Source organism: Amblyomma americanum, chromosome 3 (genome assembly GCF_052857255.1).
Source record: "Amblyomma americanum isolate KBUSLIRL-KWMA chromosome 3, ASM5285725v1, whole genome shotgun sequence".
Lineage (NCBI taxonomy): Eukaryota > Metazoa > Arthropoda > Arachnida > Ixodida > Ixodidae > Amblyomma > Amblyomma americanum.
The window spans coordinates 32,056,120-32,083,627 of record NC_135499.1 but is presented as its reverse complement, the minus strand read 5'-3'; the positions used below and the strand labels follow the sequence as shown (position 1 = coordinate 32,083,627).

General features: G+C 47.0%; 1 protein-coding gene across 3 annotated transcripts in view; it reads left to right on the top strand.

The window, feature by feature from the left end:
* Atg16 (Autophagy-related 16) overlaps positions 1 to 27,508 on the top strand; it is a 187,409-nt gene that overhangs the window by 140,957 nt on the left and 18,944 nt on the right. For all 3 annotated transcript variants that reach the window (XM_077657219.1, XM_077657221.1, XM_077657220.1), the window contains 2 exons: positions 3,825 to 3,896; positions 10,012 to 10,132. In XM_077657219.1, coding sequence (XP_077513345.1) covers positions 3,825 to 3,896; positions 10,012 to 10,132 — 193 coding nt within the window. The remainder of the gene's footprint in view (positions 1 to 3,824; positions 3,897 to 10,011; positions 10,133 to 27,508) is intronic.

The following is a 27,508-nucleotide window of genomic DNA, read 5'->3' as shown; positions in this document are numbered from 1 at the left end:
CGCACAAGCCTAACGTTCCTTTCCGGGCAGTCGCCTCTGAGCACAATTCTTGGCAGTTGGTTGTATCTACCTATCTTTGCAAACATTTGTCAACACTTAGCGTAAAGGATTCGTTTCTCATACCTAATTCTGAGGCAGTAGCTGATTTCCTCCGAAATGAGAGCCCGGCACTATGTGATGGTTTTAGCGCAGATGTGGTTGATTTGTTTTATTCTCTTTCACACTCAGTCGCCTCTGAGCACAATTCTTGGCAGTTGGTTGTATCTACCTATCTTTGCAAACATTTGTCAACACTTAGCATAAAGGATTCGTTTCTCATACCTAATTCTGAGGCAGTAGCTGATTTCCTCCGAAATGAGAGCCCGGCACTATGTGATGGTTTTAGCGCAGATGTGGTTGATTTGTTTTATTCTCTTCCACACTTTTAACTAATCCAGTATGTTCAGCAATGTATTACGGAGGACAACAATGAATGCGTGTTCCAAAATGGGTGTGGAATCACAACAGGTTCCTTTCTGGAACTGTTATGTTATCTTACTACCTGAGTAACACATTTCTTGACTGGAATGGTTGACTTTATACGCAAAAATCAGGTCTGTGCATAGGTGCCAAGGTAGCTCCCATTCTCAGTAACATTTATCTAATCCGGGTTGATATGAAAGTTGAGACTGATCTAGCTGGTTGTTGTATACGCATTTTTCCTTATGTGGACGATTACCTGGTGCTGGCTAGGTCCGTGAATCCAGAATTTGTGTCAAATGTTCTTGATGCTTTTGCACGTAAAGGGTCGGGGCTGAGGTTCACACATGAAGTCCCTCAGGAAACAGTCTTGCAATTTCTTGATTTAAAGTTGTCTTTCGAACCCAACCATGTCTGTTGGCAGTATTTCCCTAGGAGTGAAAAGCCCCTTTTGAATTACAAGCCCTTTCATTCAAAGCTTGTAAAAAGTGGCATCGTTACGGGATGCTTAGGCATGGCAGTAAAGAAATCTTATCATAAAATGATTCCCAGTCTCTTAGCCCAAATAGACAGATGTAGGGAAGCTGGTTTCCAGGACACAGTTGTCGTTTCGAGTGCAGACAAAGTCCTCCATGCGCTGAAATCGTCTGCAAGTACCTTGGGGCTGGAAAGTGGTTCGGAAGAAGGGAGAAGAAAGGTAGTGGTTATGCCATATGTCCACATGCTGTCGCACCGGATTAAAAAGAGTGGGGAGCAAGCATGGGGTAAAGGTTCTGCTCTCTGCACCTAACAAGCTAGAAAGAGGGGGGGCAGCGGTTTAAAGAAAGCATGAAGGGCGCAGAAGAAATGCTTGCAACATAAATCATGAAAACAGAGATATGTTCCCTGCAAGACTGGCGTAGTGTATCAAGCCCCTCAGTCCTGTGGCCTTACCTACATAGGCCAGATTGGCCACTGCGTTAACGTGCGGCTCATGGTGCACGCTAATTCTTTAAGAAAGAAAGAAACTAACCTAGCTAAGCATTGTTTCACGTGCAATTGCATGTCGTTTTTTGATGATACTGATGTCCTGTTCGCTCATTCTGACCAGCGCACTCGAGAAGTAGCGGAGGCATTTCATATTATCAGAAAAAGTGAAGGGTGTGTGAGTACCCCATCTGTTACATTATTGTCTCGAGAAATCAATAGGCTACATAGTGGGTAGCGGTTCTGCGGATGCACACGTGCTTTTAAAGCGGTTTTTACCATGTACTAGCACTAGGTATCTTGCTGACATTGCGCATGTGCACTGTTTTTCGTGTATGTATATATGACATGCTTCTTCCTAATAAAAAAAATCAGTTGTAAGTTCAGCGCTGGTTTGTGTGTGTTGTCTCCTACTTGGTCTGTGTGTGTTTTTTGTGCTGTTGAACCACCACTGTACTTTTGAAGCACGTGATCTTGTTCGACTTTGCCAAGGACCACTCAACACTGCTGCCTACCAGTCGTATTCATCACACGATCAACGCAGGGTCCGCACCTCCGATACGCCAGAAGCCCTATCGAGTCTCAGCAACTGAATGTAAGCTAATAGATGACCAAGTTCAAAAGATGCTAAAGCGCAGCATTATTCAAGAATCTTCCAGTCCTTGTGCAGCTCCAGTTATCCTTGTTAGGAAAAAAGATGGCACATGGAGGTTCTGTGTTGACTACCATCGCTTAAATACAGCCACGAAGAAAGACGTCTGCCCGCTTCCTTGTATAGATGACGCATTTGACTGTCTGCACTCAGCTTCATACTTTTCTTGTATTGATTGGAGATCTGGCTACTGGCAAATCCCCATGCACACTGCAGATAACGAAAAAATGACATTCATAACACTAGATGGACTTCATGAATTTAACGTTATGCCTTTTGGATTATGTAATGCACCTGAAACATTCGAGCGGTTCTTGGATACAATCCTGCGTGGACTAAAGTGGCAAATTTGTTTATGTTATTTGGACGATGTAATTTTTGGCAAAACATTTAGTGGGCACAACAGCCATCAGGATATTGTGCTTGATTACATGAAACGAGCTGGTCTTGTCCTGAATTCAAAGAAATGTTATTTTGGGAACCGTGAAACAATTATTCTTGGTCACTTAGTTGATAAAGAAGGTATTCGACCAGATCCCAAAAAAATTGAAGCTGTCAAAAATTATACGGTGCTATCAGTGAAAGGGCTGCAGAGCTTATCAGGGCTCTGCTCGTATTTTCGACGCTTTATACCAAGGTTTGCAGACATCGCTTACTCACTCACGTGTCTGCTGCATAAAGATGCACCATTCCACTGGACCAGCGAATGTGACGCAGCTTTCCGTCATCTGAAATTCCTTTGGGCCTTGGGCCCCATCCTACACCCCTTCTGCCCATCAGCACAAATTGAAGTACACACTGATGCAAGTGGTATCGGTATTCGCGCTGTACTTATATAACGCCATGGCCACTATCAGCACGTGGTAGCATATGCCAGCCGCTCGTTGAGTAAGTGCGAAAGGAATTACACGGTTACCGAGCAAGAACGTCTCGCCATTGTTTTCGCTTCACAGTGCTTCTGCTCCTATCTGTATGGGAATGTTTTCACCATTGTGACTGACCACCATTCGCTTTGCTGGCTAGTGAGTCTTCGTGACTCCTGTGGACGGCTCACTCGATGGGCATTGCGCCTACAAGAATTTAATTTTACTCTGGTGCATAAAAGCGGCCGTACACACTAAGATGCTGATTGTCTTTCGCGTTTGCTGCTTCAAACGACTGCTCACGACGCAGACAACTTCGATGAATACTTGGCTTCATGTTCACAAGCCTTCGCTGATCTTCGAGGTTTCCGAACTGAGCAACGCAAAGACCGAACATTAACCTCTTTGTTTGATGCCGCCAAAGATTCTGTAAAGAACAGTTTTTGCATTCGCGAGGGATTGCTTTATAAGAAGAATTTCGCTTTTGGGGGAGCAGAAAGCCTATGCATTACAGTTCTTGAAATGATGCACGACGACATCACGTCTGGGCACTTGGGAGTGGCCCGACCACTCCACCGCACACAACGATTTTACTGGCCTGAGATGCGTTCAACTATGCAACACTATGTAGCCAGCACGTAACACTATTGCCAGAATTTTCTAGGTTCTTTTCGCCCTCCTTTGACTATCTCCCCAAGCTGCCTGTTATCGTGCTCCGCAATCTTGCGTTGCACCATTTGTTGAAAGACTCTTGTTAGCCATAGGTATTCCTCCCACATTGTTGAAAGTGTTTCTTGTGCAAGCTGTCAATTGACGGCTCTGCCGGTTATGAGTGCAATGCGTGATGGCTGTGCTACACCTTTCTGCTGCCCAATGGCTTGCAGGAGAACCTGGTCCTGGCTGCTTCCAATGACTTCTCCAGCCGGGTGTGGACGCTCAATGACCAGAGACTGAGGGTGAGCCGCCACCCTTTCCCATCACTGTAACTCCGTTTACCATACAAACCTGAGAGCGTGTCTGTCTTCTGAGAATTAGGCTGTCCTTCATGCCAATGTAAAGAGCCATAAGAATTTTAAACTAAAGCAAGCAAGCAATGGCACTGCTTTGGTGTGTGTTGAAGGCATTGCTCTTTGCTCTTTGTAGTTTTTTTTAATATGTGATGGTTAAGGCTGTAATTACTAATGGCAACACAGCTTGTAATATGTCCCATTGGTGCACTTTATTATGCAGGTTATTATAAAACAAACTCATTTTTTTTTCATAAGGCGTAAGCCTTTGTCTTTCTCTCTCTCTGTGCGTGCATGCGATAGCACTCGATGGTGCCCATAAAAGATGGCGCCCTCATGCAACTTGGCAGGTGACGGTGTGGGGTTGAATTGGGGAGATAAGTACGTTCTCCCCACTCAATCGCGGCTGACACGGTTCAAAGCCGCCTGGACCCCACCCCGTGATCGCGTACGCTACCGAGCGCACGCCAACCACGGCGGGCCTTGCTCTGAGGGAACAAAGGAACGACACATTGGCTGACACAAACAGGCATTTATTGCTACAGCAACAATAACGCCAGCTAGCAACAAGATACGCTAATGAATCGAGGTCGTCCGACTCACCAGCAAGGTTCTGAGCGAATGTTCGCCCGCACTAGGGCAAGGGATATATACTCCGAAGGCCGGACGGGACAATATACGTGAGCGGGTCTCTCCGTTGCTTCCTCGCCCCGCCGGCGAAGAGCGGAGCCGCGAGCGACGCCGACGATCCCAGCCGAAGAGCCCCATCTCCCCTGCGCGGGCTTCAGCAGTCTCCCGCACAGCGACGCTGGTGCCCTCTCTTGCCAGTTAATGTAACTGACAAGGGAATGCGTCCATCCTCAAGGTGAGACTGCTGCTGCACGATGCCTCGCGGGAAAGCAAACACAGGGACAGGTCCCCACAACGGTTAAATTAAGGGGAGACACGTGTCTTGAAATGAACATTTTTATTATTTAAGATATCGTAATTAAATTAGGTTTGTATATATGTTTATTCTTCCTGTTTTCAAAAATATAATTAGTTTCAATATATCTCACTTAATTCATATATTATAGGAATATAACTGAAGCCTAATTGGTAAGCAGTGTTAAGTGCGGTGCAAGTTGTCCCAAGCAAACTCATGCAACCAATCATTAACCGTCACCTGCCAGGTTGCATCAGGGTGCCATCTTTTAAGGGTACCATCGAGTGCTATTGTATACACGCACAGAGAGAGAGTAAGAGATTGGTTTTCGCTCAGTGGGGCAAGTAAGACTTGCTTGTTCAATGAAGAGGTAGTGTAGGCCCCATGTCTTTTTTTTTTCTGTGGCACTCTGTAGGGAATGTTTCATCATCAAATTTATGTGTTTCTTTATTTCATCACGCATTTATGATACTTATTTGGCCAGGACCATTTTTTGGGTCTTTTCTGTTGTGCCATTGCGAGTATGAATGTCTGTTGTCGTGTGCATGAGTGTTAAAGTCAGGTTCAGTAGTATGTCCAGTGTCTTGCATTTGCCATATTTGTGGGAACTCTTACCTCTTGTTCTTTCAGCGGATGCCACATTTGCTTAAATGTAATGCGAGATTTTTTGCCGAAAATAGAAGTCGCCTCTCGTATTATAATTGATCTATATCGTATTTTTGCGTATAGGTTTATGCATGGTATAGGTCCCTCTTCCCTCCTCTCTGACTTCTGGAAACGGAAGCTCTGAGCCACAAGCATTCGGCTAAGGCGACTGGCACGGTGAATCTTATAATATCAGAGCTGGGGCAGCTCAATGAGAAACTCGTTACTGGAGATGGCATGCTTGCGCACTGATCACAAATATGGTGGTTTGTCTGAAGAAAAGCACAATAGAATAAGTGAGACTTGGGAGATGCAGGTCTTGAAAGGGTTAGAAAATGCAAAAATTTTGATTTTTCAAATTGACAAAGTCAAGTTTATTGTACTCTAAAGCACCTACTCAGAACGTTTAAAGGTGTAATTCAACCTCCAGCTACCAAAAAATCGATATGTTTGATGCCTCCAAAGCATCGAAATGGCAATTTCGCTGCGAAATGCAGCAGAACTTCGCACTTGTCACATCCCTCAACTGTGTCTCCTATGGCTACTTGGTGTTGTTTGAAAGCTGGCGCTCTGCCCCATATCTTGGTATTACTCACTGTTGTGAAATCCTCATGGAACGCCCACATTCCGCCTTTTTCTGGGGCCTCTGCAATGACCTCCGAATGCGTGGCATGCACACTTTAAATGCCATTTTCTCCACTTTGTGTTTTTTGCCAACATGGCTAGCCTTATGGAAGTTTTCATTATGTATTCAGGTGCAAATTCAATTTATCTGTTACCGTTAAATTCAGAAAGAACTAAACCATGGAGGTGTGCTATTTTTTTGCAGCTAATACAGCTAAGTTGAACATATCCAATTTTGTGAACAATTTCACCTAATTATGTGTCATAATTATGGTGCTTAGACATAATTGAACATATGATGTACCTCAATAACAGTTTACACAGCATTGCTCCGCATGGCAGGTCTTTGGCTACAGCTCTATTTTAGTCTGAACCAAAACATGTTCAGGGAAAGGGTCTCAACAACCGATAAGAAATTGCCTAACTAGTAGGGGTGTGCGAATATTCGAAATTTCGAATACGAATCGAATATGTTTGATATTCAATTCGTATTCGTATTCGAAATTTGATATTCGTGAATTTCCGAATATTCGAAAATTCCCGAATACTCGCCAGCGATCCTATACTGAGCACACTTTCATAAATTCGACAGTAGCAAAACCACAATATCTGAGCAAATTAGTTGATAATCGAGTTAAAAATGCCACGAAAACAATACAGAGGTCCTATCCGCTTCCTTCTCCGCCATTTATCACGCGGCCCGACCGCCTCCCGACGCCGCAAGCCTTCACCTCGTGAGAATTTCCCCAAGTGGGCTTTCTCACATATCACCCGTGCTGCGAACAAGATGGCCGACGGCCCGCTTCGAGCAATCGCAACGTGAAATCGCGCTTTTTTTTAAATCCTTCGGTAATACATTACATATTTAATGTCCACATCCGAAGAATGCGTCCTGTCGCCTTCAGAAGTCTACGAGCGTGACTTCCGCTATCCCGTTTTGTAAACTACGCTATGCGGGAAAGCCTACTTGCGGAGTGCCGCTGGAGCCTCCTAAAGGGACGCGTCGAGTAGTCACAATAGGGCAAGCGATCCTGTTAAAATCCCGCCTATTGCATGGTGCATTGTTAGCTGCACACCTCTTTAGCGGGCGTAACGGCAGGCGTGGCAACAATCAGAAGGCTAGGGCAAAAAAATAGCCTGGCTGCGTAGTTTCGGTTCTTGAGCTTCACGGCTGCCCCGCTGCAACTTCAAATGTCGGCCTGTGCATTCGCTGATAGTCCAATCCCAGCTCCGCGCGGTTTATTTCTTTTCCTTTTTCGAAACCGCCTCGCCACTCCGACGCCAGTGTGTGTTCCCCGGCCCCTTCCTTGCATTTGTGTTGTTCTTCCAGCACTCCCACGGGGGCTCGTCACGGGCTTACAGGTGTTAGCCCGATGGAGCCACCTCATAAGGCCTTACTGCATCATCAGCATTTTCGGCAGCATTTCTTTTTCTGGTGGGGGGGGGGGGAGCAATTTTATTAACAGAGGCCTTCGGATGAACCGGGCATTTCTTCCAGTACCTTGAACTCCGAATGAATGAGGTTTAATAGTCATCTTGTTATTTTTTTGTTGCCAGTCTTCTCATTTTATGGATTTCATTTTGCATGACCTCATACTGTTATGCTGTCTAATCAAGTAGTAAACATTTCTGTGCACATCATGTTTTTTATACGGTACTGAGGCAGTCTAGTTTTGTTCATTTTGGCTGCAAAGACCGTACACTATTTTGAAAAACATAAGGGCAACAATGTTTGCTTGCACAACATTTTCTGAAATTTTTTTTGTACTGAACAGATATTCGATTCGATATTCGGAGCCATTTTTTCTTCATATTCGTATTCGATTCATATTCGAAAATTTCAATGTTCGCACACCCCTACTAATAAGGCTTCAGTTAATTCTGCATAATATGGGAACTGATTGACATATACTGAAGCTAATTATATTTTCGGAAACTGTAGGAAGAAATACATTTACACTGCTAATTTCATTGCAATATCTCCACTAATAAAAATTTTCATTTTCAAGACCCATGTCTCGCCTTAGAGGACGTTCATTTCGTTTTATTACAGTTCAGCAGACACCTTCAGCATTCACAGTGCCGCTGATGCTTTGAATGCAAGGGAATGCAAAAAGGCTCTCCCTCTCGCCGCTTTCCTCGATATCGTACCTGACACAGTTTTTGGCGACATTAAACTTTCGTGTTGCCACGCTGTTTTTCGGCGGCCCCGTCCATCACATGTCGGATCATTTAAATGCTGCCGAGAACGACCACTGTCATTCGGGAAGCTGCATGGTTGAGCGACTGGGGGAAGTTTCATTTTTACTGTGAGGCCTCTAAAAGTGCAGGGCCAATGCAGTGACAGTGTGGCGAAACTCCATGCTTATCTTTGTGTTGGTCTTTTCTGGGAATCTCTTGTGCGGTTCTCTACACCATTTTCTGTTTGTTTCGCAGCCTTTTCTGCTTCCTCAAAAACTAGTCCAAATGTATGCTGGTCACTTTGTGTTGCTTGGCTGCCTTCATGGCAATTCGTAATGTTGGCAGTGCAACCAGTAGGACCCTCTCATCACCACTCCAGCGTGTGATGCTGACTGCCGCAGATGCCTAGGGCTCCACCCCTGGTGTTGCATTGTTTGCTGTGGTGTCTGTAGTCATGGTGAATGAAATGGCGTGTTCATGGTAGGCCCTTACAATGCAAATACAAAGCAAGGAGATGAGCCAAAATAAATCTGGGTGGTTAGTATTTCTGAATGGAGCAGCCATGAAAGACACCACCTGCATTGGATGTGCTGCTCTGAATCCTATGAGCAACGTGGCTTGAACTGACATGAGTGCCACAGGGTCTGAGGCCATGCTAGGGTGCTCATCAGCTGCTGCACAGCACGCTGTGTAGCATGGCTTCTGACCCAGGGGCCAGCGCTGGGGGGGGGGGGGGTTGCTAATCTCTTCCTCACTTCTTCACTAGAAGCACACTGTGTTGCCATATGCTTACACTTGAGCTGCAGCCCACTTGCTCGAGATGGCTGACCACACGTGTGAGCAGGTGGCAGCTTTACTGCTGTAGCATTTCTTTGCTGCTTAGCTCTTTAACCACAGACTCCAGTTTTAAAGCGCCATCATGCTAATTTCCTTTTTTGAAGGTAAGGCAAAGAAAGTGGGGCAGTGCAATAAAAGGTGAATCGTTTGAGTCTGCTTGATTTGAGTAATTGAGACTACCTGCACAGTTCCATCTAAAAGGTGCGTTCTTCTGCGGGTGCCAACACTCAATTATGCAGAGGCAGATGGGCACTCACGGTCAATTTGGATGGCACCAGAAAGTGGATCAAGGATCACTGTGATCGTCAGTTGTCGGGCAATGGCATCGTCACTAAGTGTTCTCTTTAGTGTTTTTCACTCACCTCTTCTGCACTGCATTTTCCTCTTGGTGCTAGCAGAGGCATTGAGGTATTTAGTGTGGCTATCACTAGGCGCTGCCAGCACTCTGGCTGTGCTTGTCATTGTCAACCTACACAGGTCGGTTTTCTTTGCCGCCGCTGTGTTGCAAGCTCCTCGCACGCTGCTCTATGACACCAGCAAAGCGGCTCAAGTACTACATGGCCATCGACCTGGCTAAGTTGGAGAATCATGAGCTCTCGAGGGTGATGCATTAGGATTGTTCAACTAGTTGTGGAAAAGTACAGGCGCTCAAGTTGGCTGCTTACCCGAAAAGCAAGCTCCTTGTGGGGTGTCCTGTGTGGAGTCCCTCGCTTCTTGTTTTTATCGCCGTCTCTGTGACCTTTGACCGGCTGCTATAAATCATGGATGCAGCCATTTTCATTTTGCGGTGAGGTGACTCGCACTAGGGGAATGAGAGCACACCAGCAGTGGGGGCCCATTTGCACCTTGCAGCACACATTGACGGGCCACAGCCGCAAGGTCCTGGCAGCCAAGTTCTTGGGCGACACGGGCCGGGTGGCATCAGGCAGCCACGACCGAACACTCAAGATCTGGGATCTCCGCAGCCGAGCCTGTGAGCACCCTTCACATCCCCGTTTTGAATTCACTTATTGTGTGTGTTGCCAGTGTGCAGAGCCTGCCTCCAGTGAAATGGGCTCCTTATGAGCCCAGTATTTCTCACGCAAGTATGTATTGTATATGTCTGTTCATTTCTGTGCCCTGCGGAAGGTTGCTGTGACTGGAAAGCACCTAGAAGAAAGAGCTAACCATGCTGCGTGTGTGTAGAATGCTCTCCATGGGCACTTTTAATCTCTTCCTTTTGTTGGTAGTGCCTCAGCTTTGAAGAAGGTGGGCTCAGGATGCCATCCCACTTTCAAGGCGTACATTTTCTACTCATGGGCCATACAGTGCCCTGAATCAATGTTTCATTGCTTTTTCCTTAACTGTCATATGCCAGGCATGGATGGAGGGTTCATTCTGGAGATGCGATGATGGGGCCCGACGCAAACTAAACAAGACACACTTACTGATACTCATGTAAGGGCTGCACTTCTTTTTTCGAGATCTTGCCAGATTGCAGCCTTTATATGAAAGTGGCATTTTCCTGCACAATTTCTTTGTCTACAGCGAAACACAGGTAACGTGGTATATGCCAGGCGTCTGCTGAGAATGAACAAAGTTGACATGTATCAATGGGGCACCACATTCTAATCAAGAGACCACTTTCACGAAAACTACAACTTTTATTTATTTCAAAATAGGAAAGACAAAAAACTACAGCTGTGCAAATAGCAAAAATTTGTATGAGAACTGAATTCGAATATTACAAATTCAGCGTGAATCAAATTGAATATTTTTAGAATATTTTTGTAATACTTCTAAGTTAAATTGCAGATGAAATGTTCTGCCAAACATGGCCAGAAAAAAAAAATTATTAGACATGTGCAAATATCAAACTTTGGGGGCAAACGAAATAAGAATAATACTAATAAATATTGGTTGCAAAATGAATTGACTAGTTTCAATCATCGTTTCAATACAGGTAGTTTGAAATAAAGAGAATCTGTTTTCTACAAAACAGCTTTTCAAAGATATGAGATATATAAGATATTGCCGCGAATCTTTGCAGTGTTTATTCATTCTTCAAATCTGCCTCCACGCCACTTTGTTGCTTTGTTTGTGATGCAAGACATGACTATAATTATCTCGATTGATCGCAGCCAGTCAGAGCTGATTCTACGTTGTTCCTGAATGTTCTAGTAACTTTGCACGCTTTAACTCGAAAGTTTGCTATCAGCTTTAAATTGGGCATGACCGACAGCGGCGGGCATTCTGTTCGACGACCACCGAGCACGCTTGTCGCTTCGCCGCCGCCAAGTGATTCAGTCCATTGTGGGCGCAAGTCAGCCCAATAAACAGTTTTCTTTTAGAAGAACTTGTGTTCGTCTTCATCGCTCCTTTGACTGCCGTCACCACTACGTTACATCTGGTGGAGGTGCAGGGTAGCCTTCCATGTTCCGGACGCCCCCTTCAAGTCGGGACGCCAGCCCTCTACGCTTAGCACTGGAGGACGAGCCAGCAGCTCAGCAAGCCAGCCGACGTTTCCAGGGAGAGGAGCCTGAATTCGGAAACTTCCGAACCGCACCAGGCAGCGAAAGGACGCCGCTATGAGCACCACTACCTCGCCAAAGATGTCGACCTTGATCATACTGCAGCAGCCGCAGGCGCCACCAACTTTCAATGGATCTCTAGGCGAAGACCCCGAAGAAGGGTTGGACCAATATGAACGCGTGGTGTCATTCAACAATTGGGATGATGCGGCGAAACTCCAGCACGTCTTTTTCGCACTGGAGGGCTTAGCACGCACGTGGTATGAAAACCACGAGTCTTCTCTAACGACGTGGGAGCTATTCAAGAAGGAACTCTTGAAAGGAAAGAGCCGAATGACTCCTCGAGTCCAGGATCCAGCTTCCGAATGAGCCCGTCTGGGGCTGCGTGGAAGAGATGAAGCGCCTCTTTCGCTGCGCTGACCCCCAGATGACCGAGGAAAAGAAAGTTCAGTTTTTAATGCGCGGCGTAAATGAACAACCCTTTGACAGCCTCATCCGCCAGCCGCCAAAAACAATCGACGAATTCATGCAAGAAGCTTGCACGATCGAGAAGACCCTCGACGTCCGGGCGCGGCAGTACAACCGCCCTTCCTTTGTGTGTGCAATATGTCCGGACACGACGACCACCACCAGCAACAACTTGCAGGAAGTGATCCTCGAAACCGTCCGCGAGGAGCTACGCCGATTACTGCCATTTTCCTAACAGCCGCAAGCAGCGACTCTCATGGATGTGGCACGGGAAGAAGTGCAACAGGCACTTGGTACCCCGACGGCCATGGAACCCCAGGCCATGACCTACGCCGCTGCAGTACGCACTCCTCAGCCCCAACGACAACCGCTACGTCCTCTCCGACATGACCAACTTGTTCCCGAACACCACCTCCTTGCCCCCGCCTGCCCAGCCTATGAGAGACGCTGAAGCCCCAGGAAATGCGACGCCTGGAGGACTTCCGACAACCGGCCATTGTGCTTCCATTGCGGTGAGGCCTGCCATATTCTTCGTCGCTGCCCGTACCGACGTATCGGTCTTCGAAGATTTGCCGTTGACGCCCTATGATCACGCTTCGGCCAACGTCCGCAGGAAATCGACGAGTACGTGCATCAAGAGGAGTACACGCCTAACCGCCTTTCACGCTCACCATCGCCGTCAACCTCGCGCTTTGCGTCGCCATGCCGCAGCTACGCAGCCGCGGTACGAGGAAGGTCTCCCAGCCCCCATAGGGGAAACTTAAGACAGCAACCTGTGGAGGGAAGGTTGCTCACGAGCGAAACGCCGAAGATCCTCCACCGACCACGCCCCATGAAGACGCTGTACCCGCTATGCCACATGAAGATGCTACACTCCCTGCACCGACGCCGCACAAAATGACAACCCCGACCACAACGCGAACTGCATTCAGGAGCCGATTACTCGGTGATGAATGGAACATTAGCTGCGCTGCTGGGTAAAGTCACGACAGCTTGGGACGGCCAACAAATTCGCACCGCAGGGGGCCACCTCATTACGCCATCAGGACGATGCACAGCACGAGTGACTGTCAAAGGACATACCTATCCTGTGTCCTTTGTTCTGCTACCGCAGTGCTCCCTGCACTGTGATCTTGGGCATCCTTAATCAGCATCAGGCGATCATCGACCTGCGATCCAAGCTGCTCACGCTTTCGACGGACGAGGCCATCCTTTCGATGAAAACTCTGGAAAATCACGTTGCCCTGAGCGTCTTGGAGGAAGAAGTGAGCGTCCCACCCTGTTCAAGCATTATCGTGACCGTAGGCACCACGAAAGCCATTAACGCTGAAGCAATCATCGAGGGAAACATGCAGTTGCTTCTAGATCAAGGAATCGGCATCGTAAGAGGCATTGCACATTTCCGCAATGGCTAGGCCGAAGTACTGCTGACTAACTTCAGCGAAGAATACTGGCACATTAATAGAGGAGCAACGATTGCTTTCTTCGACGAAATATCCGTCGTACGAGACTCCTTCGCCCTCTCCGACCCTTCCGCAGAAGATTCACCTGACCAAGAGAACTCGCCCATTTTTGACATCAACCCAACGCTGCCCCGGAAGAGTCAAGACCAGATCCGCAATCTGCTTCGAAGCTACAGCGAGTGTTTTTCATCATCGCCGAAGGTCCGACAAACGCCGATTGCCAAGCCTCGCATTATAACAGACCAGCGCGCCCGACCCCTCCGTCAAAGCCCCTACCGTGTGTCGCCGCAAGAATGACAAGCCATCCGGAACCAGGTGGAAGAAATGCTTCGCGACGATGTCATCCAGCCATCAAACAGCCCATAGGCGGCTCCGGTCGTTCTAGTTAGAAATAAAGACGGCGCACTTCGATTCTGCATTGATTACTGCCGCCTGAACAACATAACAAAGAAGGGCGTCTACCCCCTCCCCCGTATCGACGACGCACTGGACCGGCTCTGCAACGCCAAGTATTTCTCATCGTTGGACCTCGAGCGGCTACTGCCAAATTGAGGTCAATGAAAGAGATCACGAGAAGACGGCATTCATCACTCCGGATGGGCTCTTCGAGTTCAAGGGGATGCCATTTGGTCTCTGTTCCGCACCAGCGACGTTTCAGCGAGTAATGGATACAGTACTGGCAGGCCTAAAGTGGCAAATTTGTCGGTTATATTTAGATGACGTCGTTGTCTTCGCCTTGAACTTCGAAGAGCACCTCAAAAGACTTCGAACAGTACCAGACGCCATCAAGTCATCTGGCTTAACCTTGAAAGCAGAGAAGTGCCACTTTGCCGACGAAGAGCTGCTGTTTCTAGGCCACATCGTTTGCACGGAGGGAGTAAGTCCAGACACGCAGCTGCTATTGAACAGTTTCCACCAAGCAGTGCTCAGATTCCTCAGACTGTGCGCACATTAGCGATGATTTCTGAAAATTTTTTCGTGCATCGCCGAGCCCCTGACAAAACTGACGAAGGCAGACGTGCCATTTAAATGGGAATTTCCTCAAGCAGAAGCCTTCAAAGTACTTCAGCGCCGTTTACAGTCCTTACCGATCCTCCCGAATTTTGATGAAACCACCGACACTCAAGTTCATACTTACACAATCATCATCCAACAAAGAAATCCATTCCGCTTCAATTATCTCTCTAGTTAAGCGGTTTTTGTGCATTTTCAAGACCACACATTTTTTTAGGAGTGGTACGCAATGACACACACGGCAGTGGGCTGACAAACCTTTTCCACGCATATCACTTACATCACGCCCATGTTCCCTGCCTGTTTGCCCTACATACTGTTTGCCACAGGAAAGGGGTATCTGATACACAACATTTTCAATGCAGTCAACACATTTGTTTTTATGTTTCTTAGTACAGCCAAGCGTCCTTTTGGATTTTGTCAAATTTTTTGTGCACAAATAACTTAACTTTTTAGGGGCTGAAAAAAACACCCTGGCTCCCGAACGCTGCGCTATTTTTTTAAGATTATGGGAAAGCCGATGAAAGTAAGGAATAACTGCTACTTTCTCTTTCCTAAGCGTAGCCTCTTGAGTGTCTTGCGTTTTTTTCCGGCAGAAGTTCTTTAAAACGCCTTCCGCTACTGAAACCAGAACATGGGAAGGGTAACCGGCGTTTTCCAACCGCTTGCACTGCTGTGAAAAACTTTCATGCATGAGTTGCGGACAGGACTTCACTAGAGAATTAACAAAAGAAAGGTGAACAATGGAACGTTTTACGAGTTTCGAGTGTGCTGAATGAAAAGGTAATAAAGGTTTTTCACCTCAAAGTTTAAACAACCAGCAAGTCCGATCATGATGTAGTATAATGTTGATGTCAAGGAATTTGATTACCCCCTTTTCAGGTAGTTCAAACGTTAGTTCTAGAGGACGGAAATGGTTACGGAACGAAGTGAGGACATTACGAACATCATCCTTGAAGGAACCGTCATTTCTGTTAAGTACAATAAGAAAATCATCCACATATCTAAAAATCTTGATGACATTGGTATCTTTTACTATATCCGCAAAAGACCTGTCCAACTGAGCTAAAAACAAGTCGCACCCATCCAAACATAGCACCCATCCTTAGCACCCATCCTTAGACCGAAGAATCAGCATCGCAAGAAGCATCGCACATTTGCGCAATGGCCAGGCCGAAGTACTGCTGACTAACTTCAGCGAAGAATACCGACACATTAACAGAGGAACGACGATTGCTTTCTTCGACGAAATATCCGACGTATGAGACTCCTTCGCCCTCTCCGACCCCTCCGCAGAAGATTCGCCTGACCAAGAGAACTCGCCCACTTTCGACATCAACTCAGCCCTGCACCGGAACAGACAAGACCAGATCCGCAATCTGCTTCAAAGCTATTGTGTTTTTCGACATCGCCGAAGGTGCGGCCTTCAAACAGCCCATGGGCGGCACCGGTTGTTCTAGTGAGAAAGAAAGACGGCGCACTTCGATTCTGCGTGGATTACCGCTGCTTGAACAACATAACAAAGAAGGACGTCTACCCCCTCCCCCGCATCGACGACACACTGGACCGCCTCTGCAACGCCAAATATTCCTCATCGATGGACCTCAAGAGCGGCTACTGGCAAATTGAGGTCGACGAAAGAGATCGCGAGAAGACAGCATTCATCACTCCGGATGGGCTGTTTGAGTTCAAGGTGATGCCATTTGGTCTCTGTTCCGCACCAGCGACGTTTCAGCGAGTAATGGATAAAGTGCTGGCAGGCCTGAGGTGGCAAATTTGTCTGTTATATTTAGATGACGTCGTTGTCTTCGCCTCGAACTTCGAAGAGCACCTCAAAAGACTTCGAACAGTACCAGACGCCATCAAGTCATCTGGCCTAACCTTGAAAGCAGAGAAGTGCCACTTTGCCCATGAAGAGCTGCTGTTTCTAGGCCACATCGTTAGCAAGGGGGGAGTACACCCAGACCTGCAGAAGACAGCTGCTATTGAACAGTTTCCACCAAGCAGTGCGCAGATTCCTCAGACTGTGCGCATATTACTGACGATTTGTGAATAACTTTTCGCTTAGCACCGAGCCCCTGACAGAGCCGACGAAGGCATACGTGCCATTTAAATGGGAAGCCCTGCAAGCAGAAGACTTCAAAGAACTTCAGCGTCGTTTACAGTCCTCACCGATCCTCGCGCATTTTGATGAAACCGCCGATACTGAAGTTCCTACCGAAGCAAGCAGCGTGGGCCTAGGCGCCGTCCTCGTTCAGAGAAGCAACAGGCTGGAGAAAGTCATCGTATATGCTAGCCGTTCCCTTTCCAAGGCCGAGGCTAACTATTCGATGACTGAGAAGGAGTGCCTTGGGCCCGCAGGGGGGCGCCTGCAGCTTGCAGGCGTCGCGACGGTGAGTGGCGACACCGCGGGTTCCCGAGCATCCGCAGGGACATCCCCGCAAGGGGATGATGGTGAACTGTGCATCGCCACGGACCCGAGCACCCGCGCCTCGCCGTGCGTGGCATCGCCGTGTCCGGGGAAAAGGGGATCCTGGTGGTTGAGCCGATGCCGAGCGTTTGGACCTTTAAGGCCCCTCGGCGGAGGCAACACACCACTTTGGCCCCAGCTTCCTGTAGACGGCACCTCCGGCCTGACCCGACCGGGGGAAATCGGCAGTCGCCTTTTCCTATCCTCCCCTTTATCTTTCACTTTGCTACCCCTTTCTCACAACTCTCCTGTCTCCTACGCACTTCTAGCTTCTTCCTTTCTTCCTGGCGGCGAGGGTTAACCTTGTGTGGCCAACCACCCTGAGTTGCGTCGTATTTGGTTATAGTTGAGGTGTACAGCTGGCGTGGGCAGGACTTGCTTGCAAGTTCCTGTCCCGTCCCCTTGTTGGGCTCCATGGTGGGTGGCTGGCACCGCGGCCGAACAACAGACGTATTCCATGGCTCCCCTCCACTTACAAAATGATCGCCCTCAAAAAAGAGTGCGCACCGAAGCAACAACCCACTACCTTCAGAAGTCCAAGGACACTTTCCCGAAATTTCACGTCATTCACAGCGAAGCAACAGATAAGACCACCCAAACAATATCCCCATTCATAGTCACAAAAACCCTAACCTCTGCCTTGGGCACGGGTTACAAGCTAAAAAAAATGCCTAGTGGCGACCTTCTACTAGAACTGAAAGAGAACGATCAATATTCTAAACTGTCCAACATAGTGTCCATTGGGGATACAACTGTCTTCTCAGTGACTGCACATAGATCTTTGAACACCGTCCGGGGTGTGATCTCCGAAATCGATTTCCTTCAACTCACAGAAGAAGAAATGCTTGAAGGTCTAAAAGACCAAAATGTCATCAATGTTCACCGCATAAAAATCCGAAAGGAAAACAAAGAAATCGCAGCAAAACATCTTGTCCTCGCATTCAGCTCAAGCACACTGCCCGAGTCAGTCGAAGTTGGTTACCTAAAGATAAATGTCCGACACTACATCCCAAACCCGCGACGGTGTTTTAACTGCCAGCGGTACGGCCATGGCTCACAGAGCTGTCGTGGTCTGAAAACATGTGCGAAATGCGCCTCGCAAGAGCACGTCTCTGAAAGCTGTGAAGCTGCAACACTACATTGCGCAAACTGTCAAGGTGACCATCCTTCCTACTCAAGATCATGCCCCTCATGGAAGAATGAGAAAGAAATCCAAAAAAATTTGGGAGCAGGTTCGTAAATTGAAGGGCGGATTCTCCCCTTTCAGAATTCCCTTTCTAACAGCCCCTGGTGCACAGACAAGTATAGAAGAACAAGCAGACATCCTAGGTGAACACTTCTCAAGTATTTCCAGCTCTTCACACTATACACAATTCATAAAATACAAAAAAAACTATGGAGAAAGAAAGACTTCCTACAAGCGCGTGCACAAACGAAACATACAACAGTCTAATCACAATTCATGAAATAAGAAAAGTTCTGTCTGCAGGCAAACAGACTGCGCCTGGTCCTGATCAAATTCATTATGAAATGCTGGCACATCTTTCTCAGCCATCTGTAGAAGCACTTTTGAGATTTTTTAACAAAATATGGATTTCAGGAAAAATACCCCAAGCCTGGAAAAAGGCCGTTGTTGTATCATTCTTGAAACCGGGAAAACCGCCAACCTCCCCTAGCAGTTACAGACCCATAGCTCTTACTAGCTGTCTCGCTAAATCGTTTGAAAGTGTTGTCAATATTAGGCTGATGTTTGTCCTTAGATCTCGTGAACTTCTTGATATCCACCAGTGTGGATTTAAAAAATCTTGTTCAACAACTGACCATCTGATCCGCCTTGAAAATACAGTCAGAGAAGCATTCATACATAGTCAACACTGCCTTGCAGTATTCTTTGATATGGAGAAGGCTTTTGATACCACCTGGAGGTTTGGGATCCTCCGGGACCTCGCGGACCTAGGGATCCGTGGAAGGATGCTGAACTGCCGAAAAGATTTTCTTTCTGACCGTTCATTCTAGGTACACTTCGACTCCACCCTTTCCAAAAAATTCTAGAGACGGTGTACCCCAGGGATGTATTTTAAGTACTACCCTTTTTGTCATAAAAATAAATTCTATAGCTAAAATAGTTCCAGAGTCAATTATGTTTTCGTTATATGTCGATGACCTCCAAATAGCATGCACGTCCTCCAGCCTATCAACCTTTGAGCGACAGATTCAACTGACATTAAACAAACTTGCGATTTCGGCTGAAAGAAATGGGTTTAAGTTCTCAACACAAAAAACAGTTGCTGTTCTTTTTTCACTCAGAAGAGGTTTGCGCATTGACCCTACCTTGTACTTAAATGAAATTACACTTCCAGTTAAGCATGAACATAAATTTTCGGGCATATCATTTGACAAGAAACTCACATTCCTGCCACATATAAACACCATCAAAAAGAAAGCCTCCAAATCCCTGAATATATTAAAAGTACTGTCACGAAAACGCTGGGGATCTGATAGAACATGTCTTTTACAAATCTATAGGTCTGTAGTACGCTCTACTCTAGACTATGGATGCGCTGTGTATGGGTCCGCGAGGCCATCATATCTAAAACGACTGGACCCAGTGCATAACCTTGGTTTACGACTTTCAACTCGTGCATACAGAACATCCCCCATAAACAGTCTCTATGTCGAAATCAATGAACCCTCCCTTACAGAGAGAACTATGCTCACATGCACATATGTCCTGAAAATCCGTTCCTTGCTGAAACACCTCTGTTATTCCATATTTACAAACTGCACCTCCAGAACACTATTCAACAACAAACCCCAGTCAATTAAACCTCTACTGCTCCGCTTCGAGGATTGTTGCCAAACTTTAGGAATACTGGATACCCTTCCTGATGTCGCCTCAGGGTATGACCCACTGCCCCCATGGTACAGCCTTCCCACTGTGTGTGACTTCACGTTAACACAATACCGAAAGAAACAAACGCCACACGAGCACATATTACAGGAATACCGGGCAATACAAGAAAAATATGCGAACTACACAGAGTTTTACACTGACGGCTCAAAAACGGCAGATTACGTCAGAAGTGCAGTAGTGCAAGGAAACTGGCAAAAGATAGTAAGGCTACCAAACTGTGCATCCATTTTTACTGCGGAGTGTTATGCTGTCTCTGTAGCTGTAAGGAGAATAGTAAATAACAGTTTGGAAAAGAGCATAATCTACACAGATTCGCTTAGTCTGCTAACAGCATTACATTCCAGAAATGCAGTCGAACGCTTAGTAGGAAACATAGTACTTAGCATAGAAAAAGTTACAACACAGGGACGTATCATAAAATTCTGCTGGGTGCCGAGCCATGTTGGAATAGACGGCAATGAACGAGCCGTCAAAAGTGCTGCACAAGCTCGTGGGCGTGAAATTAGAAAAGTCAGCGTGCCCCACAAAGACTGCATGAAATTAATACACAGAAATCTGAAGGCTAAATGGCAGACAGCTTGGGATAATGAGATAACCAACAAGCTGCATTTCGTAAAGCCTGTCCTCGGCGAATGGAAGACATGTACACACCAGGAACGTTTTACAGAAGTAATTTTATGTCGTCTCCGCATCGGACACACACGCCTGACGCATAATTTCTTACTAACCAATCAGGACAAGCCTTTTTGTGAAAGATGTGGAGACGATCTCACAATACACCATATTTTATTATCATGCCCAGAACTCGAAAAACTAAGAAATAAGTATTTTACTCAGTTTTACAACCAGTGCATCCCATTTCACCCTGCGCTGCTCTTAAGTGATTATGCAATTGTTGATATGTCTTCTGTTTTTAACTTTTTAAGAGAAGCGGGTTTTCTTGATAAACTGTGAATTTCCCTCTTGTCGTTGACACACCTCGGCCACTTTCTCTCTCCTGAGAAGAAGGCCGAGGTGTCCATTTTATTGGTTGGTAGTCTCCAGATCCTTGGCCTCTTAAGGACGGCTGCTGAGGTTACCCGACCTCCTTTCAAGCTTTTAATACTAGCCATTTATCAATCTAGTCTTCGCTCTCTATACTAGGTACAAGGAAATAACTTTTGAAACTTTCTACACCGCTTTTTTTCTTATTTGTAAATTCTGGTGAAAATATTTCTTATACCTTGAGCTTGGCGCATGATAGCCTTAGCTGCTTATGCGCCATTAAACGCAACACAAACCCAAAAGAAGGAGTGCTTTGTTATCATCTGGGCTGCATCGAAATTCCGCCCCTACCTCTACGGACGACCGTTCAAGGTAGTCAGCGATCACCACGCGCTGTGCTGGCTTGCCAATTTGAAGGACCCCTCTGGCCGCCTCGCTCGATGGAGCCTGCGTCTCAAGGAGTTTGACGTCACCGTCGTTTACAAGTCCGGACGCAAGCACTCTGATGCCGATTGCCTCTCACGAGCCCCTGTAGATACACCGCCGCCAGACGACGATGAGGACGCCTTCCTGGGACCCATCAGCTTCAGCTCTTTTGCCCAGCAGCAACGCTCGGACCCCGACCTAAAACGCCTCATCGCCTACTTGGAAGGCAAAGTTTCTTCACCCCCTGCCTCATTTAAGTGAGGGCTTTCTTCCTTCTATGTGCAGAATGATGTCCTCATGAAGAAGAACTTCGCGGTGAACAAAACAGCCTACCTCCTTGATGTACTTGCTTGTCTCCGTGAAGAAGTTCTACAGGCTTCACATGACGACCCGACAGCTGGACATCTCGGGTTGACTCGCATCCTCCGCCGCAAGTATTACTGGCCCCGACTGTCTGCTGATGTCGCACATTATGTGAAAACCTGCCGAGATTGTCAGCAACGAAAGACCCCTCCTACCCGACCACCAGGATTGCTGAACCCCATTGAACCTCCCTTAAGGCCCTTTCAGCAGATCGGCATGGACTTGCTCGGCCCTTTTCCAACGTCAATGTCTAGGAATAAGTGGATCATCATAGCGACTGACTACCTGACCCGCTACGCTGAGGCGAAAGCACTACCGAACGGAACAGCAGCAGAAGTCGCCAAATTTCTCGTGGAGTGCATTCTTCTGCCACACGATGTGCTCATCACGGACCGAGGAACAGCATTCACGGCGGAACTAACGCAAGCCATCCTGCGTTACAGCCAAACCAGCCACCGGAGGACAACTGCATACCATCCGCAGACCAACGGACTGACCGAGCGCCTGAACAAAACCATGGCCGATATGCTCGCCATGTATGTCGATGCCGAACACAAAACCTGGGACGCCATCCTGCGTTACGTCGTCTTCGCCTACAACACTTCAGTGCAGGAGACCACCCAGATGACACCTTTTAGACTCACTTGTCCATGGCAGGGAGGCAGCGACCACGCTAGATGCCATGCTGCCCAATGTTACCGAAGAAGAGAACGTCGCCACCTACCTTCAACACACAGAAGAAGCTCGAAGGCTTACCCGATTACTAGGGGTGTGCAAATATCGAAATTTTCGAATATGAATTGAGTACGAATATGAAGAAAAAGTGTCTTTGAATATCGAATTGAATATCGAATATCAGGTCAGCACAAAAAATAAATTCAGGAAAGATAAACAAGCAAAAATTGTTGCTCATATTTTTTTCAAAATAGTGTATGGCCTTTGCAACTGAAATAAACAAAACTAGACTGCCTGAGCACCGTATAAAAAAAAAACATGATGTGCACAAAAATGTATACTACTTAATTGAACTGCATAACAGTATCCAACCTGTAATGTGGTCAGGCAAAATGCAATCCATAACATGACAAAACTGGAAACAAAAATAATATGATGGCTAGTAAAACCTCATTAATTCGGAGTTCAAAGAACCGACAGAAAAGCCCAGGTTATTTGAAGGTCGATTTATAAAATGGACCCACGGCCCCGAAAAAAAAAAATACCGAAAATGAGTTTGTCTTATGAGGCAGCTCTATCATGCAAACACCTGTAATCCCATGACGAGCACAGAGTTTCGGCGTGCTGGAAGACATCGCGAACGTAAGCGAGATGGGAACGCGCATTGACGCCGGAATGGCAAGACTGTTTCTAAAAAATAAAAATAAATGACGAGCGATGTGTCAATTAGCGTCTGAAAGCGGCACAGTGCTGAGATTGCACTACTGGCGAATGCGCGGGCCGACAGTTGCCATTGCAACGGGCGAGTGGCCAAGCTCAGAAACCAAAACTATGCGGCCAGGTTATTTTTTTGACCTAGTGACAGGGGCCCTCCAAACATTCTCACGCCTGCCATCAGGCCCATTTAAGAGGTGCATGGGTTACAGTGCACCATGCAATAGGCGGGATTTTTACAGGATCGCTTGCCCCGTTGTGACACCTCGACTCGCCCCTTCGGAAACCTCACTCGAAATTCCGCAAGTAGGCTTTCCCGCATAGCGTAGTTGACCAAAACAAGATGATGGTGGTCACGTTCAGAGAGTTAAGGTGACAGAACGAATGCCATGGGTGTGGGCATTAATTAGATAACATATTAAGGAAGGATAAAAAATAAACGTGCTTTTGCATTGCAATAGTTAGAAGCGGGTTGTCCCCTGTCTTGCTCGCAACACGTGTGGCATGTGGGAAAGCCCACTTGCGGAATTTAGCACAAGGTGAAGCTTAGCGGCATCGGAATGCGATCGGTCGACGCGATAAACAACGGAGAAGAAAGAGAACAGGGCCTTTATATTGTTTTCCTGGAACTTTAAACTCTATATTCAGATAATGTGCCCAAATATTGCGCTTTTGCAACAATCAGATTTACGAATGTCGGCGCAGTATACGATCGCTGCCGAGTATTCGGGAATTTTCGAATATTCGAAAATTTACGAATATCATTTCTCGAATATGAATATGAATCGAATATGAAACATATTTGATTCGTATTCGAAATTTCGAATATTCGCACACCCCTACCGATTACGTATCAAAGACGAGCAGCGGACCGACGCCAGACGCTACAATCTACGAAGTAGCAACGCGGAATACAAGCCAGGAGACCAAGTCTGGGTTTGGACGCCCATTCGCTGCCGTGGATTGAGTGAAAAGCTTTCACGCCGCTATATTGGCCCTTACAAGGTTCTTCGTCGGCTAGGCGAACTGGATTATGAAGTCATCCCTGACGCAATGACTGCATCCCAGCAACGCCGCATACGACCAGAAGTTGTCCATGTCATCCCTCTTAAGCCCTATTATGCGTGCTAAAGGACGCTGCATTTCCACACTTCCACACTCTATGTTTATTTTCACACGATCTGTTTTATTTGTTGCTAGTTGCATTATTTGTTTTAAGGCATCAGGTCGATGCTTCTCTGAGAGGGGAGTAATGCCGCGAACATTTGCAGTGTTTGTTCATTCTTCAAATCTGCCGCCACACCACTTTATTGCTTTGTTTGCGACGCAAGACGTGACTAGATTTATCTCGATTGATCGCAGCCAAGCAGAACTGATTCTACGTGGTTCCTGAATGTTTTAGTAACTTTGCACGCTTTATCTCGAAAGTTCACTATCGGCTTTAAATTGAGCACGGCCGACAGCGCCGGGCATTCTGTTCGACGATCACCGAGCACGCTTGTCGCTTCGCCGCCGCCGAGTGATTCAGTCTATTGTGTGGCGCAAGTCAGCCCCATAAACAGTTTTCTTTTAGAAGAACTTGTGTCCGTCTTCATCGCTCCTTCAACCGCCGTCACCACTACGTGACAATATTGGAAGCAAATTTTGTGTTCACCTATCATCAGCGTAATTTGTTATACCTGTAAGGCCTACCAGGCATTAAATAAGGATGTGGGAATTGCGCAGTAGTAATACCTTTTTTACAATTATTTGAATAACATTTGCTGTCAATAAAAAAAAATTGTCAGCGGCTTAACTTGGCTATCTTGCTTTCACATTACATGCCCCGCCAAGCCCATTTCTTCCTCTTTATTTCGACTAGGATGTCATTAACCCGGGTTTGTTCCCTCACCTACTCTGCCTGCTTCCGGTGTCTTAACGTTAACAGTAATTGGATGAAGTTGTCCTCACTGTTCGTTTAAGACAAATTAGTAGGTGCCCTGTAAACATATCACCAAGAAAACACATTTAAAGATGATACAATAACTTATGGGAATCATCCGAATAAAAGTGTTTGGTAGGGCACTTTATTGGCAGATGTCACATCACCCCAACTTGTTCCAGATGCAGCCTGATGCTCAGCTTACCCTACAGGTTATTTTTTCACGGGTTCAGAATGGCACATCGCTTGTGCGACCTGTGGTCGTCAGTACAGCGCAGCTCTTGCGTGGCCTGCTTTTCTGCTCGCTGTGCTGTTGAAGGCATTGCATAAATCGAGCACAGCTTAGTTTAATGTCCCGTTATTTTGTTGACGATTGACTGGTTACAGGAATAGATCTTTCAAGTGGGCTCCAAGCAACTTCCCCTGCAGCTTTGACAAGAAGCATGCTATGTCTTAGGACACTGAGCATTCAGCGTGCAGCCTGTCTGCCATTGCCTGGCAAGCCAGCAGGCAGCGTGTGGCTGCGGGGCAGTGTACCGCTAGCATGGGTGCACCTTTTCCCGGGTTTTGTGCTGCAGGCGAATACGCTATTAATGCGGTAGCGTTAAGACTCCTGTTCTGCCGAAAATCCAGCACCGTCAATGTCGCTGTTGGAATTGGGAGCGAAAAATCTCGATTTACCACCTTACCCACCGTGGTGGCCCAGTGGTTAGGTGCTCGGCTACTGACCCAGAGTTCCCGGGTTTGAACCCGACCGTGGCAGCTGCGTTTTTATGGAGGCCAAAAGTTAAAGATTCCCAGGTTGTCGAAATTATTCCGGAGCCCTCCACTATGGCACCTCTTCCTTCCTTTCTTCTTTCACTCCCTCCTTTATCCCTTCCCTTAGGGCGCAGTTCTGGTGTCCAAGGACATATGAGACAGGTACTGCGCCATTTCCTTTCCCCAAAAAACTAATCATTATTATTACCACCTTCCCAACATGGCCGATGGCAACCTGCCCACCGGATTATGAGCAAATTACCCACTGCAGCAGGTGGTAGTTAAATTAATAATTGGTCATTGCTGTGTTTGAAGCAGCTGGGGCAGTGGAGCATTGCCTAACAGCCGCACCACGGCGCCAGGAGGATCTGTGAATGCAAAGTAGAGAATGGCCAATTCTGCATATATGGACACGCAGGCAGATTTTAGGTGGCCTGGGAGGGATCTTTAATGCTTTTGCATTGTATTCTTAAAGGTGTACTAAAGAGGAATCTGACCTCGTCTTTTTACTGCGGCAACTCTATCTACACGTTCTGGGCATTCTTAGAAACTTAAAAATTTTTGTCCTGTGTGGTCGGATTAAACGTTCGGGCTACTGCCTTTTTTTTTTTAACTGAACGCTGTTGGTAGGATAAGTCAACCAACGCGTCAGCCAGTGCTGTGGCGGCTTGCCTGTATTCTTATTACCGTGGACCTAATTTGCGGATATATTGTCTCTGACTGAAAGTGTTTATTCACAGACACCTAAAAAACAAAATAAAAGCGAAAGCAAAGCCCCCGTTCAACTGGCTGAAAGGCACTCCACACGTTGATTGACTCCGCCTACTCCCCGCAGGGGGGCGCCTGCAGCTTGCAGGCGTCGGTGACTGGCGACACCGCGGGTTCCCAAGCATCCGCAGGGACATCCCCACAAGGGGATGATGGTGAACCGTGCATCATCACGGACCCGAGCACCTGCGCTTCGCCGTGCGTGGCATCGCCGTGTCCGGGGAAAAGGGGATCCTGGTGGTTGAGCCGATGCCGAGTGTTTGGACCCTTAAGGCCCCTCGGCGGAGGCAACACACCACTTTGGCCCCAGCTTCCTGTACACGGCACCTCCGGCCTGACCCGACCGGGCAGTTGCCTTTTCCTGTCCTCCCCTCCATCTTTCACTTTCCTATCTCTTTCTTGCAACTCTCCTATCTCCTACTCACTTCTTGGTTTTTCCTTCTTTCCTGGCGGCGAGGGTTAACCTTGTGTGACCAACTACCCTGAGTTGCGTCATATTTGGTTATAGTTGAGGTGTACAGCTGGCGTGGGCAGGACTTGCTATCAAGTTCCTGTCCCGTCCCCTTGTTGGACTCCGTGGTGGGTGGCTGGCACCATGACTGAAAAGCAAATATTTTTTTATGGCTCCCCTACTTTCAAAACCCGATCGCTCTCTCAAAAGAGGGCGGAACGAGGCAGACAACTTCTTTCAAAAAAGAGAAGTAACTTTCCCCAAATATCATGTGATCCACAGTGAACAACAAGATAAACAGGCAAGAATAATATCCCCCTTCTTTGTGTCAAAGTGCTTGACTGAAACCTTAGGCATTGGCTATAAGCTGTCAAAAATGGCCAGCGGCGACTTATTGCTCGAACTGTGTGACAATGTCCAACACTCTAAGCTCTCCAACCTTACATCCA